The sequence below is a fragment of the Pristis pectinata genome, chromosome 5, assembly GCF_009764475.1.
Source record: "Pristis pectinata isolate sPriPec2 chromosome 5, sPriPec2.1.pri, whole genome shotgun sequence".
Lineage (NCBI taxonomy): Eukaryota > Metazoa > Chordata > Chondrichthyes > Rhinopristiformes > Pristidae > Pristis > Pristis pectinata.
Genome location: NC_067409.1, coordinates 36074230 through 36093079, shown reverse-complemented (window position 1 = coordinate 36093079; position 18850 = coordinate 36074230). Strand labels below are relative to the sequence as shown.

Genomic DNA, 18850 nt, shown 5'->3' with positions numbered 1-18850 from the left:
CGCCAATGGCTCTACTTTATGAGGAGATTTGGTAAGTCACCAAAGACTCTTGCAAATTTCTATAGATGTACAGTGGAAAGCATTTTGACTGGTTGCATCTATATACGGAGATACGGAGGCTCCAATGCTCAGGATCAAAAGAGGCTGCAGAGGGTTGTAGACTCAGCTAGCTCCATCACGAGCACAACCCTTCCCACCATTGAGGACATCTTCAAGAGGCGTTGCCTCAAGAAGGCAGCACCCATTATTAAGGACCGTCACCATCCACGATATGCCCTCTTCTCATTACTACCATCAGGGAGGTGGTACAGAAGTCTGAAGACCCACATTCAACGTTTCAGGAATAGCTTCTTCTCCTCTGCCGCCATCAGATTTCTGAATGGTCCATGAACCCTACCTCATTATTCCTCTTTTGCACTATTTATTTTTGGTAATATAGCAATTTTTATGTCTTGCACTATACTGCTGCCACAAAACAACACATTTCATGACATATGTCAGTGATAATAAACCTGGATTCTGAACACTAGCCAAAATTTCATTCTTGGTCAAAGACCTCATGAAGGAGGAGAGAGAGAGATCATCCTCTTCCTATTTCTGGCTGAAGATTAGAAATGCTTTAATTTTTGAATATAGATGGTGGGCTCAGACATTAGGGAAGATGGATATTCCTGGAGATTCCTTCTCCTTCTTGGTTCTTTTCCCTGTTCCGGAAAAAGAATTAGATATGCCACCTCAACAGAGCCTCAGTTTGGTCCACGGATTGCTGGATGCTTAATTTATGGCTACAGCACACTGCTTCCACTCTTTAGCACGCATGTAGTCCTGTTATATAGTTTCAGGTTGCTAGCTCACCTTCAGATGCATGCCTGGTTCAGCTCCTAAGGGTCACATAATTTTTCCAACTTTTATTCCTCTCACCATAGCTTAATCTGGCAGCCATATCCAATATGGTTATTGGCTTTAGCCTGTTGATAGGAATGAATTCCTGTTTGCAACATATGAAAAGGTTCTTGATTTGAACCATATTGAATGGAAACATTTTGTACATGTTTCCATTTAACCTGGTTTTAATCAAATATATCAGACAATCTAAAAATACCCGAAGTGGAACTCTGAAAACCAAATGCTGCACATTATTCGTAAATGAAATGAAGGAGAAACATACGTGAATAAAGCTGAATTCCCTCCAGTTCATTGAATTACTGACTGAAGGTATTGATGTAACTGCGAGCAGTGACAATAAGCCCAGACTCATTATTCCAAAAGATATATACATTTCCATTCTCCACACCTCCTCTTCGTTCCAGGAATTTTCATTATTGACATGTACCTATGAAAAAAACCAAAAGTTACAGACGAGAATTTTCTGCCACTAGCAAGACACTCAGATGACAAAAAAAAACACAATTACTTAACACATTCCAATGTTTAACTGAAGAAATTGTGGCCCATCCAAGAATGTACTTGGACAAGCAGCAAAACAGTCAAGAGAGGTGGTGTGAGGAAAAAGTGTCATCTCTTGCTGTTTGCCCTCAGGGTCCTATGAGAAATGAGTTTGTGTCATCTGAGTTTAGTACCTCGGATGTATTCAGAACAAGAAAAATACTCGTCCTAATTTGGAACTATTTGCAAATCACTTCAAAGATATTTTCGGTTTCCCACAACAGTCATTACGTTGGAACGGGTTACTGGGATCAGAAAGCAACAAACTTAATTCTGCAACCAAATATGAAATAATTGGAATGTTTAAAGCTGACACCGACTCCCTATAATGGAAAACTATCATTCCTCTCTCCTGAGAGAATAATGCTTCAACTTGAGGATCACACAAAAGCAAAATTAAACAATTGCACCCCTATGTACCATTGTATTAGTAGAGTTCCTGATTAGCTCATAGGAAGATTTATAGTTCACAGGAAATCTAATTAAACAAATTTGAAAACCTAGGCCATGAGTTAGACAGGTAGATAACATGGTTAGGAAGATATATGGGATATTGGCCTTTATAAATTAGGGCATTGAATATGGAAGTAGGTAGACTATGCTCCAACTTTATAAAATCTTGATCAGACCACAGCTGGGGTACTGTGTGCAGTCATGGTTACTATAATATAGGAAGGGTGAGATAGCACTGGAGAGGGTGCAGAGAAAATTCACCAGGATATTGCCTGGGATGGAGCCGTTCAGTTGTAAGGAGAGACTGGAGAAGCTAGGTTTGTTCCCCTTTGAGCAGAGGAAGTTAAGAGGGGACATGATTGGGGTATATAAAATTAGGACAGGCATAGTTAGACTGCAGGAAACTGTTCCCCATATCAAAACTGGATAAAACTAGAGGACATAGGTTTAGGGTAAAGGGGAAGATATTTAGCAGGAAATCTGAGGGGGGACCTTTTGCACCCAATAGAGTGGAAAATACCTGGAATGCACTGCTGAAGAGTGGTTGAAGATGGGTGACTAACAGCATTTAAAAAGTGCCTAGATGAGCCCTTGAATTGCTTAAGCATAGAGGGCTATGGGGTAAGAGCAGTGCCATAGGAGGTAGGGTTGCTCACTGGTCAGTATGGACGAGTTGGGCCGAACGGCCTGTTTCCATGCGTATAATTCTATGATCTATGACTATGTGTTGGACCAGGATATCATGTCCTCCCCACCCCTATCCCCCCCCCCCCCCCCAAGATAAACAAGGAAGAGAAAGAGAAACAAAATTTAGAAGAGTAAGTTTTCATCCTCTCCATCCAAGTAATAATCTGGGCTGAATGGATGGTCTGTACATTAATGTATTGCTTCCAATTTCAATAAAGTGGTGGATCTGCAACACGCAGGCAATCCATTCAACTTTGCCAGATTATTGTTCATGTGGTATTAAATAACTAATCACTAAATGTTCCAAAACAACCAAGTATAAATCCTTAGAAAGGATAATATGTTAGAACACAAAAAATAAATGGGGGACTAAAATATGTTAAAAAAAATCAGGCCAATTAGTTTTTGCCAAAAAGGAAAACACATTCCTTGAAAACTCAGTCCAAGATGTTCTTAATTATAATCACATTTTATAATTATGACAGGGTACACTGGATCAGGTATGATACCCTATTATGATAGAGTAGACTGCAGGAAACTATTCCCCATGTCAGAGGTAAATAAAACTGGAGGACATAGGTTTAGTGTAAGGGGGAGAAAGGTTTAGAAGGGAGCTGAAGGGGACCTTTTCACCCATTATGAAGGTACCCTGGAATGCACTGGCTAAGTGATTGATTGAAGCTGGATCGCTGACAGCATTTAAGTGCCTGGATGAGTTCTTGAAACAGTTAGGCATAGAGCACTATGGACCAAATGCAGGGCGATGGGTTGCATTGGCTGCAATATATCATAGCCGTTTGCAATTCATTAAAACACATTAGCTAGCTCATTCACCAAGTAAAGGAGCATCTTAACAGATGGTAGAAGATTAAGAGGCAAATTGACTGGGAGAGAATTCAAGAACGTAAAGCCTAATTAGTGGAAGTGCAAAAGCCCAGGCTGAAAATTTCACCACAAATTGTACAATTTTCAGTCTGGGTTGACTCACCTTTCATACTGTGCTGAAATACTTGTATTCGTTTTTCACGTCCTTCAATACAATTAAGTAATCTTGTGTCACATAATAGGATTTCTTCCCACCCCTGGGAATGCTGGCATAATACTTCAGTATTAGAATGCTCAAATGAAGGTTTAAAATAATAGCAGGTAAATAAAAGCAAAATTACAGATGTTGAAACCTTCGACCTGAACCATAAACTGTTTCTCTTTCCACAAATGCTGCCTGTGCTAAGTTGTCCAGCAAATTTTGTTGTTATATCAGATTTCCAGATCTACAGTTTTTGTTTTAAGAATTCCATTTACAGATGGTGGAAAATCTGAATAAAACAAAAAATGTAAAACGAAAAATGTAGAAATGTTCAATAGGTCATGCAACATTGGCACAGAGAGACAAACAAAGTTAATTGTTAATTATTTCTCATTCCAGTTGCTGCCAGACCCTGTGTGCTTTTCCAGCATTTTCTGTTGTTACTTTTCTACATCCAGAAGAGGTTCACTAGGATGTTGCCTGGATTAGAGAGTATTAGCTACAAGGAGAGATTGGACAAACTTGAACTGTTTTCTCTGGAGCATAGGAGGCCGAGGGTTGACCTGATTGAAGTTTATAAAATTATGAGAGGCATAGATAGGATAGATAGTCAGAGCCTTTTTCCCCCACAAGATGGACGAGAGGGCATAGGTTTAAAGGAGAGAAGGGGAAAGTTTGAAAGAGATTTATGTGGCATTTTGTGTATAAATACATATAAAGATACCAGGGGAGGTGGTGGAAGCAGATACGATAGCAACTTTTAATAGGCATTTAGACAGGCACATGGACAGGCAGAGAATTGAAGGGACTGTTGTGTGTTCTGGGCAGGGTGGGGTCTGTGGTTCAGGGCAATAATATTAACAAACTTGGAGTAAGCTAAATATCTCACCCTGTTTATCATTATGGACGTGAAAGGGACCTGTGCAGTGGTGGCATGTTAACAATCTCAGGCAATAAAGAGAAGCCATGTCAACAACAGAGTGATTTTCAAAAAAAAGCAAGGTTCAAATTACTCTTTTTTTATTATTATTACCTGCTGATAAGCCATGTTGAGGTAGAAATAACGTTCTGAACGTCGCATTGGAAGGCAAAGACTGTAGACTGCATGAACAGAGGCAAAAAAGAAACTCAAGAGCCCAAGCTGCTTCCGACACTGCAGCCAATGTTCCAGCCAGACAGGAAACCGGCGATATTTAGTTCCAGAATTCAATTGGAAGGCAGCTGCTAGCAATCCTGCCAGGTACACAAGCGAGAGTAGAGTAATAGCAACAACAGGCAAAGTCTTGTTCACTATTTCAATTGGAATTTTATAGAAGTAACTTTGTTTGTTCTTCATATAGGGGTGTACAATGTCACGGATGAATGAGTATATGTAGAAGAATATGGCTAGGCCAATCGCTACAAGCACAGGGCCTCTCCAGTGGGTAAAGAGATGTAGGGGCATATTTTCTATTTCCTTTGCCGAAGACAATGTTCCCATGTCAACAGGAATAAACCCAGCTGCCGAGTGAGTTCAATAATCAGTTGTCGGGCTTCCACCACATTGCTGCAAATGTATATCTGATAGATAACAGAAAACAAAGCAAGTATGAGCAAATCCAAAACTATTTTCCATTGAAAGCATCATGTTTGAAAATGTGATTAAACATCAAAGGTCATCTCAAAAACAAGTTAAAATATTCTTCTACTGCATGCAATGAATTAAATCTGAGCATCACAAGTGATCAAACCACTTTGCAGACAAAACATTTAAAAAAAAAGCAATGTTAGCACGAGGTATTGCATGTTTTTCTTAAAAAAATTGTGACTGTATTTTCCACCACACTTTGAAAAGTCACATGATCATAAAACAAAGGCTAAAATTAAAGAATGGAGAAGAAATCATCCTTTCCACCTTGAGTTGTCTGGAGGCGGCATTGCTAAACCATTGTCAGTATACAATCAAAAAGTCAAAATGTTGTGGCTCAGAACTACAACTTAATCTGATAACACTTCAGAGTAGCACTTTAGTGTACATTATGTGCACTGGTACCTTGCTGTGCTGAAGTTGCTGCCACGTTTTCTGGATTACAACAGGGATCATAATTAAAAAGTGCTGTAGAGCTTCCCAAGGTCATTAAGGCTACAATATATATATATATTTTAAAAACTTTCATTACAGATTAAGAGTAAGAGTTACCTTTATGAAAACTAACAATAAAAAGCAATTACTAGTATATTGAAGGAAGGCAAGGGTAAAAATAAACCTTTGTAAATATAGTACTTAGAAAAACAAAATTTTAACAACTGCAGATGCTAAAATATGAAATAAAACACAAAATGCTGGATTTAGTCAGCAGTGCAGGCAGCACCTATGGAAAGAGAAACTGAGCTAACATTTCAATTCAAAGAATGTTTTCTCTCTTTCCCAATTCTGACAAGTTAGTTTTAAGTTGCAGAGAGAGCTGGAGCAATGGATAGGAGAAAAGGGATTTTCTCTGAAAGGGTATAGCCAGGGATGCTGCAGCAATAAACTGTTGAAGTCATTTGTTTAATAAGCTAATGAGGGCAGTTAGAGAGAAAAGACAAAAGTAACACAAAAGCTGTGAAATGTTGGACTATCAAAAATGCTCAGGTCAGGCTGTGCTAGTGGAGAGAGAACAGCCAATATTACGGATAGATAACTACAGCAGAAATGGTCAGTTCTGACACTGAGAAAATTAGCTGAGGTTTTTGAATTTGGCAGCAAATCCAGAAGGCAGGAGAGGGGATGAGAGCAAAGGTGCAGGAAATTGAGGGGATGCAGCCAAGAGCTCTGAAAATTACCATAGTGGGGCAGCTACAGTTCAGAAACAGGAACACATTTTAGGGGCACCCATGTTACAAGTCAACACAGATTTGAAGGAGGCAGGAACTAAAAGAATGAATGGAGTACTTATGGAAGGCAGAGTCAGAGAAAAATGCAGTGAGATAGCTATGGGAGTCCTGCTGCATTTAATCCACAGGGGTGGTACAAAGCCTCCAGATGCCTGCCATTTTAGTTTTCCATCCCACTCCCAATCTGACTTGTCTGCTCGAGGCCCAGTGTAAGCTTAAGGAACCATCCCTCATCTCCTGTCTGGGAACATTGCATCCTTCTGGACTCTCTATCAAATCAACGACTTCTTAGGTAACTCGATTTCTCAGTTACTTTCAGAACGGCCAGATCTGCAGTTGGGCAGGCATGGTAGTGTAGCAGTTAGCATAACGCTATTACAGTGCCAGCAACCTGGGTTCAATTTCCAGCCACTGTCTCTAAGGAGTTTGTATGTTCTCCCCGTGACTGCGTGGGTTTCCTCCGGGTGCTCCGGTTTCCTCCCACATTCCAAAGATGTACAGGTTAGGAAGTTATGGGCATGCTATGTTGGCACGGAAGGCGTGGCGACACTTGCGGGCTGCCCCCAGAACACTCTACGCAAAAGATATCTTTATTAGTCACATGTACATTGAAACACAGAATGAAATGCATCTTCTGGGGGTGCATTTCACTGTTTGTTTCGATGTACATGTGACTAAGATATTTTATCTTATCTTACCTGGCCTCATCCTATTAGAAATATTCCCTATCCATCCCTCCCTCCACCCTTTGTACAACTTAAAACTAAATTGTTTTCTCCACTTCCCAATCCCAATGGTCTTTGACCTGAAAAATTAACTGTTTTTCTTTCCAAAATGATGCTTGATCAGCTTTGTTGCCATTACTTTCAGTTTTTAAATGGAAAATGGTATTTCAGCTACAAATTGTTCTCGAAGCAAAGGCCATACATTTTTTTGAAAAGGAAATCACATCATGCCTTGAAAAAGGGACATCTTAAAAGAAAGGTGTCAAGAGTGGAATTAGAGTAGTGGAATTGAGACTGAATGGATTGCTGTGTGTTGAGTAGTCTGAGAAAAAGAAATCTTCATATTTGTCCAAGTTAAAGGCTAAAATTTCAAGATTAAATTTGAATGATAGTTTAGAGCAAAATCAGATGATGTTTTGTTTTGTAATTGGCTGTTCTTTTGGATGTTCCAGTAGTGTTTAATAGGGTCACTTATTGAAGGATAGTACAGCAGTGCAACTATTGTATATCCTACTGATCCAGCAGTACAATGCAAAAACAGCTCATTCTTATATATAACAGGCATCCTGTGATTCAGTACATGATATGCTGAGAATATAATGGGATGGATGAATGGCTGCAGTCATAGTTACTCTTAACTGCTTGCATACGAGATGACACAAATGGTTGAAAAGATACAAGATAATTGTTGCATTATAGCTTTAGGGGTCTTGCTGCTGGGAATTCTGCACATTTTTATTTATCTTGGTGATGAGTGCCATGTTATGACACAGATGGGGGTGGCAAAATACAAGTAATTGCTGTCCAAACCATGGCCAAAAGCTGAAACCAGGTGAGAAAGAGTGCAGCTAGACCATGCAAGTTTTCTAAAGTGCAGGAGTCTGGCTTAATTTGCAATTTGACACATTGCTTGTGTTGCAGAGAGTGAACACACTGAACTTTGCTAATTAAATGCAGCATATTCACGTTTCAATTATGGTCTTCAATGTTCTGGGCACATGGGTGTGGTGCCACACCATTTGCAATATAGAAAAAAAAAATCCAAGCCATAATCTCAGTTTGGACACTGGCCCCACCAATGAATTACTGAGAAAGTTCGTCTTGTCTCACAAGTTGTTAGAAGTGCCATATTTTCCTCATGCTGATGCTTTTCTTAGGTGGGGGGTGGGTGGGATGGGGCGGTGGCAGGATGAGGGTTGGGCAGAGGCATATATTCTAAAGTTGGATAATGAAACAACTACACTGGGGATAATAAACATTAACTATAACACTGAAATATGCCAAAAATCTGAAAATCCAAACATTACAAAAAAAACATTCAAAAGTATAACACATACAACATTATATACAGAGACACAAGAGACTGCAGATGCTGGAATCTGGAGCAAAAAAAAAAATAAGCAGCTGGAGGAACTCAGCAGGTCAGGCAGCATCAATGGAGGGAAATGGACAATTGATGTTTGGAATGGAGACTCTTCATCTGGATATTATATACAGACTGCATAAGATAGTAAAAGACCAAGTTGCTGAGATCAGATGTGAAACTTGAGGGGTTAACATAAAATAAATCCTTTGAAGTGTTAGTGTCTTGGAATAGGTTTCAAATAAAGTTAATGAGTATAAAGAGGAATGCTGTTCACAAGTTCCTATTTTTGCCACATGATTAAAAACATGATAGGAAGTGGCACAGTGTTCCATTTAAATTAATGTCAATACATCTTCAAAAGGAATCTCAGTGATTCACTGTAAGCCTATAATAGTATGATTTGGAAGTCATAATTAACCAAGTCAGCCTGCTGTGAAATTTTAAACACTAATGCCATCTATGTGCAACTCAATCTAACTTGCTAATTTGTGGACAATAATCAATTTTATTCATGCCACAGTACGTTATATTGCTAATGGGTAAAAACGTTTCAAAAGTCGATGTTAATTTGTTCTAACACAGAATCTAGTGAAAATGTTATCAGTCATATTCATACTCTAGTGGTTTAATGTTTAAAGTACTATACCTTATTGTCTTCATATTAATATAAGGCTCTAGTACTAATAACTTGGAGAATCAGAGGAGTAATGTCATCTTTAGATAACTTGCTCTTTCTGGTTGCACGAGAACTGGCCATTTTTGCCTGCCATCTTTTCTTTCTCTTTGTACAGTTTGGCAACAACTTTCTCCCTCACCTAGACCAACTTGTTTCCCCCTTTCCTAGTACTGATGAAGGGTCCCAGGCCTCAACCCATTTTTCTTTTCACAGATGTTGCCTGGCCTGCTAAATTTTTCTAGCTTGTTCCATTTTTATTTCAGACTTGCAGCATCGCAGGGTATTTTAAAAAATATTATTTTCTGTTTTATTCCACTTTAGTTTAGCACATTTTAAGACCATACAGGGATATATTTTTAAAAAAATCAATTGAGTAGTTGCACATTATGAAATATTCCAATCAAGAACAATGATTAACACATACTATCAAAATAGATTCTCTAAACAAAAGCATCTGTGTGACATTCTATACATCTGAATTTAGGGGAATGAAAATTGAATTCCTAATGTTGCTATTACCATTATAATACATTTATTAATTTAGTAATTATTCTGACCACAGATTTACAAGTTGAATTCCACTTAATTTAAAGCTGCTAACATCACACATTCTTACCTGTCGGTTAGCATTTTGTGGACCAAACTGAAGTGCCCAAGCAGATATTACATTAAAGCCTTTTTACCACCGTGGAATCTGGGAACAGTGAAGCAAGATATTCTGCATTGGCTTCTGGGTACTGGTTTATTCGTACATTGTTACTCACATCCACAAGGATTTTGCCCACCAGCAAGTGCTTGAGGTCCCACAAGGAAGAATAGTGCTCTCGATGTATGGCAACAAATATGAGATTAGTTTTTATAACAGCATCCTCCTGGTGCATGATTTCAGCAAGAGGAGGGAAGTACCCAACAGCTCGTTTGGGATTCTGCTTCCTATGACAACAGAGTATCCAGACCGTATAAATCTAATTGCCAATGATTTGGCAAAATCTCCACTTCCTAAAATCCCTATCGTAGACTTGGACGATTCCTTAAAGCTGTTCATGCCATTTGGCAAGAAGGTCTCACTGGCTTCTTGATATTCCTCACAATGGAGATCGAGTCCATTGCTGAAAGAAAGAGAATTTATTTTAGTACATGAACACATTTTAGTACAGTTGATTTCCCTCTTTAAATAAAAGGGCTAAATTGATAGATTTGGCAGAATGATGGAGGGGGAAATGTTTAGAGCCACACTGAACTCTTCTTGATGCAGTTTGGCCCAAATCCAGAAAATTCTCATTTCAAAAGGGGAGCTCCAAAAAGAGAAGACACTTCACAAAGCCTCAAATGATTGGTTACACATCTCATAACCCACTGTGGATCAACCACATTCCTTCTCTTTCGAAAACAAGATCGTCTTGAATTTGTAAACATTATGCTTTTATCCCTGTAACCAACTCATAATTGCAAATACTCTCAGGTTGCACATGATCTGAAGCACACCTTCCCTTTCACTCCCTGAACTAGACAGCTAGGGATAAGGCAATATGGGCATCTGTGTGAAAGCTACTGCTTTCTTAAAATGCTGATAATTATAGTAATATCTTTAATAATTTTTGATTTAACTTTGGTTAAAAAAAAAAAGTTACATTTCCATTGATTTTAGATTTCACTGTGTGAATTTACTAGATCCTTTTTCCCCCAGGGGAGAGATGTCAAATACTAGAGGGCATTTAAGGTAAGAGGGGTTAAGTTTAAAGGAGAATGTTCAGGGTAATTAAAGAAAATATACAGAGTGGTAGGTGCATGGAATGTGCTGCCAAGGGTGCGGTGGAAGAAGCATATAGAAAGGCACATGAACATGCAGGGAATGGAGAGGTATGGATCATGTGCAGGCAGAAAGGTTTAGTTTAATTTGGCATCATGGTCAGCACAGACATCATGGGCCAAAGGGCCTGTTCCTGTGCTGTTCTATGTTCTCACTACCAATTCCATAGAGGAACTGACTGCAATAAATATAAATACTACTAATGCTGAAAATCTGAAATAAGAACAGCAAATTACAGATAGACTACATTAATGAACCTTGAGTATATTTATAGGGTGTGCTTCCACTCTTTTCATTCTCCTAACTAACACCAACTTCATGCTATCTCTGTAATGAATGCCTCTTGGCTGAAATATATTCAGTGACACACAAAATTATAAAGCTGACAAAATAGATAAATGATACCTTGCTAGATTATTGTTTGCTGTACCATGATGTCAGGGAAATAGGAGTACACCACAATGAAATTGGTGGAAAGTATTTAAATACCAGTGTGCCAAGTTGGATTTAAGGTCTTCTGATGCCACTTGCTTTAAAACAGCACAAGTAAACTAATTCAGCCACTGCAGTATAACTTCAAAAAAAAATGACAGCAAAAGATCAACATTACCCACTTTATACACTAACACAAATACATTCATTGAAATAGGTTCTAAAATTAGACTTGACACTGTCAGGTTAGTGATTGAAAACTTCACTGCCAAATGTTGGATCCAATACATCTCCACTACAGCATTTACACAAGCTCAAGACTAAATGCAACATTTCATTGGAATGCTTTGGTATTTATTTTAATGCATTTATGATCTTAAACCTGTAGATAAAGTAATCTCAGTTCAAAAATAACAAGTCATAGCATTCAACTGGAACCGTATCTTGTTTTTACAAGTGTTTCAAGAAAATTGCAAGCACATAGGAAAGATACTTACATCAAAAATTCTGAATGCCACTAACAAAGAGCTACAGCAAAAAAAAATAGTAAAAAGCATGAATTATGAGCAGAACATTGCTTTGAGAAGGACTAATGCAGGAACTGACCTTGTTATACTTGTTCTGATCTCTCCAGATAATTGCTAAGAATGTCTAATGGAACTGTGATCTGGCAGAGAAATGAAAAGGAGGGCATTGTTAATATTTGGATGATGACACACGTGACTTTAAAAAATGCTTTTCTTGTCCTGAATGACTGATTTTTTTTTGTTGAAAGGGAAGATCAGGAACTCATCTGTATGGATAGTGTTTTTGCCCAGTATCGCGTCACAGTTTCCATAGAATGAGTCATTAACCAGTCTGTTCCATTATATTTCCTCTCTCCCTCTCACCTCCTCCCTTGCCCTCACCATTCTGGCATACAAATACATTAACCTCTAAATCGATACAAATCTAGAATGTGGACAGAAATTCTCATTTGAAAAACATTATTAAACATCCAATTTAGTTCACTAATAGAGTTTCGATTTTTATTTGGATTGGCAAACACAAGCTTGTATTATCCTGAAGGTTTTAGTGCTATTGGTCCTCGTATTCGAACAATCAAAAGGTACTTTGAAGAAAATATGGATGCTGGTTGTGCAAGTGCTGACCCTTGCCCTCTGCTGGGGCTCCTGCACCCAAGAATTACCCCAAGGACTGGTGTGGATAGGCTGCCTGTCAGGGCTGGTATACGCAGTACGGCTGCTCAGTGCCGAGATGTGGAGTTTAGGGCTTCACCCTGGCTGCACATGGTGCGGCACCCTTTGCTCGAGAATGGCAGCTCCTTCTCCGAGTTGACAGACTACCTGGTTCCTATGGTCTGCCTCATCAACATTTGTTGAATGGGATGGCACTTGGTGACTCCTCCACTCTTTGGTTGGCTTACACAGCTCTCCCCAAGCCCAGAGATTCCTCTGGGTTCAAAATAACAAAGTTTCCAGTACACCATAAAGTTTTTGCTGCTGATATCAGAAAATCTGTTGCTGATGTAACTATCAGTTACACTTTATACAGAGATTTTAATCTAATGTTAATTGTATCAATAGATGCATTTAATATGCTGTTATTAAGGATGGGAAGAAATAAGATCATACTAAAACCAATATTTATCATCTGACACTCAAAAATCTTCACCTCAAATTGTGAACAAAACTTAATACTTAGTTTTAGAATGTCACGTCAAAGACACGAATGTCCCCCTTGACTGTTCTTTTTGAAAATCGCTTGTGTGCATCTCACTTTAAGGTTGATGATAGCTCTCATTTCTCCAGTAACTAATGTTCTTATACTGTTACTTTTCTAAGTAGCAATGGTTAACTCAGATTCATGGGGATCTTTAAACTTTTGATTTAATTTTACATTTCAGCATAAAAATCAGGAACTCTGCACATTGCAATGACCACCCAATCCTTGCACGGAATAACTGTATTGCTTTCAGAGTGACTTCTCAATGATATGATTTCTAATCAGTAATTTTTTTAAAATTACCTAGTTACTTCTCAAAGTACTATATGTTATAAAAATAATAAATAGTGCAAAAGAGGAATAATGAGGTAGTGTTCATGGACCATTCAGAAATTTTATGGCAGGGGGAAGAAGCTGTTCCTGAAACAGTGAGTGTGGGTCTTCAGGCTCCTGTACCTCCTCCCCAATTGTAGTAATGAGAGGAGGGCATGTCCCGGGTGCAGAGGATACTTAATGATGGATGCTGCCTTCTTGAAGCACTGCCTCTTGAAGATGTCCTCGATGGTGGGGAGGGTTGTACCCGTGATGGAGCTGGCCAAGTCTACAACAATCTGCAGCCACTTTTGATCCTGTGCGTTGGAGCCTCCATACCAGGCAGTGATGCAAACAAGTCAGAATGTTCTCCACTGTACATCTGGTAGAAACTTGTAAGTGTCTTTGGTGACATACCAAATCCCCTCAAACTCCTAATAAAGTAGAGCTGCTGGCGTACCTTCTTTGACCCCCCCACCCCGGAAACTTTCCACTGCCCCCGCCATAGGTGCAACACCTGCCCCTACACCACGCCCATCCCTCCATCCAGGGACCCAAACAGTCCTTCCAGGTGAGACAGAGTCACCTGCACCTCCCTTAATATCATCTACTGCATTTGGTGCTCCTCTACATTGTGGCCTCCTCTACATTGGCAAGGCCAAATGCAGCCTAGGTGATCGTTTCGCAGAACACCTGCACTCTGTCTGTAACCGCGATCTGCATCTCCCCGTTGCCAGTCGCTTCAACTCCCCCTCCCACACTATCACTGATAGGTCAGTCTTCAGCCTCCTCCACTGCCAGGAGAATTCCAAGCGCAAACTGGAGGAACAGCACCTCATTTTCCACCTTAGAATCTTGCAGCCTAATGCAATGAACGTTGAATTCTCCCACTTTAGGTAATCCCCACCACCCGCTTACCCCCCCAACACCACCCCCCAACCATGCCTCTTCTTTCCTTCCCTAGCCTCTCTCTTTTTTCTACCCCCCCCTTTTATCCCCCCTTTCTCTCCTTACCTTTGACTTGTGGATCTGCTCTCCCCTCCTCCCCCGCACCTGCCTATCACTGTCTCTGACATCACGATCTACCTTGTTGTGACCTTGCACTTTATTGCACTGCACTTTCTTTGTAGCTGTGACACTTTACTCTGTACTGTTATTTTTTTATCTGTGCTACATCAATGCATTCTGTACTAACTCAATGTAACTGCACTGTGTAATGAACTGGACCTGTACGATCAGTATGCAAGACAAGTTTTTTCCACTGTACCTCAGTACAAGTGACAATAATAAATGAATACCTATCACTACCTTATGCCCACCCCACCTCCCCTCTTTTGTCCACCCATCACTGCTCTGCTTTTCCCTCCTATATATTGGGCTTCCCCTTTTCCTATCTTCAGTCCTGAGAAGGGTTCTGACCCAAAACGTTGACCGCCTGTTTGTCTCCACGGATGCTGCCGTTCGTCCAGAATCATAGTGTTTTTCATCTAGATTCCAGCATCTGCAGTCCTTTATTTCTCCCTTTAGAATGCTTCTTCTTTGGGATGAACTGATCCTGCGTCTTCCAAATTACTCTCAGAAACTCCTGCCATTGCTGCTCTACCATCATCCCTGCTAGGGTCCCCTTCCAATCAACTTTGACCAGCTACTCCCTCATGCTTCTGCAGTTACCTTTACTCAACTGTAATACCAAAACATCCAATTTCAGCTTCTCTCTCTGAAACTGCAGGGTGAATTCTATCATATTATGATCACTGCTCCGAAGGGTTTCCTTTACCTTCAGGTCCCTAATCAAATCTGGTTCATTGCACAACACCAAATCCAGAATTGCCTTTTCCCTAGTGGGCTCAACCACAGTTGCTCTTAAAAAAGCCATCACGTAGGCATTCTACAAATTCCTTCTTTTGGGATCCAGTACCAGCCTGATTTTCCCAATCTACTTGTATATTGAAATCCCCCATGACCACTGTAACATTGCCCTTTTTACATGCCTTCTCTATCTCCTGTTTGTAACTTGTACCCCACATCCTAGCTACTGTTCGGAGGCCTATATACAACTCCCATCATGGTCTTTTTACCCTTGCAGTTTCTTAAGTCTACCCACAAGGATTCTACATCTTCTGATCCTATGTCACTTCTTGCTAAGAATTTGATTCTTTTTTTTAAACCAACAGAACCACCCCACCCCCTCTGCCCAGCTGCCTGTCTTTTCGATAGAGTGTGTATCCTTGGATTTTTAGCTCCCAGCTGCGACCTTCTTATTAACATTAAAATTACAGAATCATAGAGAGATGCAGCATGAAAACCAGATCTGGGGAAACAGTTCATGACTCTATGCAGCTACACCTGCACAATATTCAGGCATGGATTGAAAAGTGGCAAGTATCAATTACACTACAAAAATTTCAGACAATGATCACCTGCAAGAGCCTCTAACCACTTACTGTTGACATTCAGTGGTATTACCGTCACAGAGTTGTCCACTATCAAACGTCACTGACCAGACATTCAGCTGGATGGGTCACATGAATACAGTGACTACATGGGCAGGGGAGAAGCTGAGCACCCTGCAATGAATGACGTGCCTTTCTGCCATTTACAAGCTATAGGTCAAGAGCACAATGAAATACTTTGCACTTACACGGATGAGTACAGGTCCAAAAATGTTCAAGAAGCTCAACCACTATTCAGGATGAAGTAGTCTACTTGATTGGCACTACCCTAAACATTCATTCTATACACCACTATAGCCACAGTGTGTACCACCTACAAATGAAATTTGTAGTTGGTACACACTGCAGCTATAGTGGTCATGGCTCTGATGAAATACGAGCAAAAGAAACTGAAGCTGGAGTATGCCATTCAGCCCTACATGCCTCATTCAATAAGTTCACTGCGGACCTTGGCCTCACCAGCACTTCCCTGAATTAAACAGGATCTCCCAATTCCTTTAATATCTAAAAATCTATCAATCTGTCACATATTCAGCAACTCCAAAGATTTACCAACTTCTGGATCAAGAAGTTTCTTCTCATCTCAGTCTCCTGTATAGCCAGCCCTTATTTTAAGTCTGTGACCATTGATTCTAGGCACTCTAGCTAGGGGAAATATGAACTCCCAATCTATCCTGCCTACCTCAAGAATTTTGTATACATTATTTCTCATTCTTTCAAATCCTGAAGGGTATGTCTAGTCTACTTACTGTCTTCTCACTTGACAGACACTGCCATCTCAGGGATCAACATGGTGAAGCTTCACTACACTCCTACCTCATGTACATAGTTCCTTAGCTCTATAGAACTGGACCAAGATTTCTCTACTCTTGTACCCAAATCCTCTTGCAATATAGGCCAATGTACCAATTGCTTGCTGAACCTGCACAGTAACCTGCAGTAACTTGTGTACAAGGATATTCTGCCCCCTTTGAACAGCAACATCTTTCAAAAAAAACTCTCTACCTTTCTGTTTTTGTCATAATGGACGACCTCAGGATTATATCCCATCTGCCATGTACTTACCCATTCACTTAGCTTGAAGTCTCTCTGTACCCTTCTTGCAGCCCACATTCCTACCAAGCTTAGTATCATCAGCAAACCTGGATACAATATTCATGAGCACCTCATACAAATCACTGATATGGAATGTTGGGACACCAGCACCAATCCCTGTGACACTCCACTGATCATAGCCTCCCACCCTGAAAATGACCTGTTTACTCCTAATCTGTTTTCTGTCTGTTAACCCTCAACTAACACTAGTAACATTAACCCCCACTGCCATGTGCTCTAATTTGTGGCACTGTATCAAAGGCCTTCTGAAAATCCAAAGGAAGCAACTATTGGTTTGTCCTTCTCTGTGTTGCTACTTACAGAGGCAAAACAGATTTGTCAAAAATGATTTCTTTTTCATTGATTCTGGCCAATCCGATTACTATTTTCCAAGCGCCCTGTTATCACTTCCCTAATAATTTATTTTCAGAATTTTCCTACAACTGATGTCAGGTTAACTAGTTCCCCATTTCTCACTCCATCCTTTGTAAAATAATGATAGTATCTCCCAAACATGTGACCTTTGTTACTAGGAGGACAAGGCCAGCACGTCCTATACATAGGAACACTAACGTCTGCAGACTTCCCTCAAGTCACACATATCACGACTTGAAAGTATATCAGCGCTGCTAGGTCTAAATCCTGGAACTCCATTCTGAATAACACCGTGAGCATACCCTCAGAAGTACTGTAGTGGGTCACCACGGCCTTCTGAATGGCAATAAATACTGGCCTTGGCAGTGACTCTCTTCCATTGAAACAAAATCTCTGCTCCAGTCTCTCCACCTCCTGGAGGTCAGGGCTGGTTGCATAAGGCATTACTGAGTTTACTGCACACAACCAAACTGGAGCCCAGCTTTTGTCATCTTAACATTAAAATATTTCTAAGGAAATTCCAGTCAGCCTCACATGAGCAAGTTAACTAGCATTAACCCTGGATACCTCAGGGCTGATCCTCACTCGAAAGGCAGCGTGCAGCAGCCTTCCACTAACCAATACGGATACCTTTTTTTAAAAAAAGGTTAACTGTTTGAATTAGGCTCAAAAAATTCTTACTGGTGGCCGGTTGATTTCTGTCTGTTCCTGAACATCGTTGTCCTAACAGCAGACTGCAACATCTCTCTGTATCTTCGCCGGTACCATTTCCTGCCCACTCTTCAATGGGATCACTGTTTACTCGCTATAACAACCCCGGTCATTATCAATGGACTTCAACAAATAACCGCGAACAACCTTGGGCGGAACTGGTTACTTCCCTTCCCCCTCTCGTCCCGATTCTGGGCAGGGTCCATTCTAGCCCTCATATGAGGGGTGATCTCTCCACTTTAACCACAGCCATCGCAAAGGTTGGAATCCAAGCCCGGTTACAATGCACTGATGCAGATACTTAAAACCTGCTCTTGGATGTCAGATTAAAATAAAACGACACAAACTACTAATATCTGAAACGAGAACATATATTCGCAGGAATTGGGCTCAAATAGCCACTTTCCCCCGCTTTGTCTGCAGAATGAACGTCGCCTGTGTCAATTTCTCTAAACGCTGCCAGCTTCAGAAATGAGAACTAAACAATGACTGGCTACCACAATCCTTGGAAATGATTTAGAGGGTGGGCAGGTGTGTTCGTTTGTTTGCGGTAGTATTCAATCAAAACATTTAATTAAAATAATTCACCCTGAATGTTGTAATTTTCCTGCAACCATTTGCACGGTGGAAATCGCTTTGTTACTCTTAGACAGATTTCACGCACCAAACTCTGATAATATCATGTAATATTTTATAATTCA

The 18850-nt window shown here is 40.2% G+C and overlaps 1 protein-coding gene across 1 annotated transcript in view; it reads right to left on the bottom strand.

The window, feature by feature from the left end:
- LOC127570473 (metalloreductase STEAP2-like) overlaps positions 1-18287 on the bottom strand; it is a 32025-nt gene extending 13738 nt beyond the window's left edge. The window contains 8 exon segments of the mRNA XM_052016087.1: positions 1169-1333; positions 4647-5119; positions 5122-5173; positions 9853-9915; positions 9917-10164; positions 10167-10345; positions 12085-12145; positions 18120-18287. Coding sequence (XP_051872047.1) covers positions 1169-1333; positions 4647-5119; positions 5122-5173; positions 9853-9915; positions 9917-10164; positions 10167-10281 — 1116 coding nt within the window. The 5' untranslated portion in view covers positions 10282-10345; positions 12085-12145; positions 18120-18287.
- Between the last annotated feature and the right edge of the window lie 563 nt (positions 18288-18850).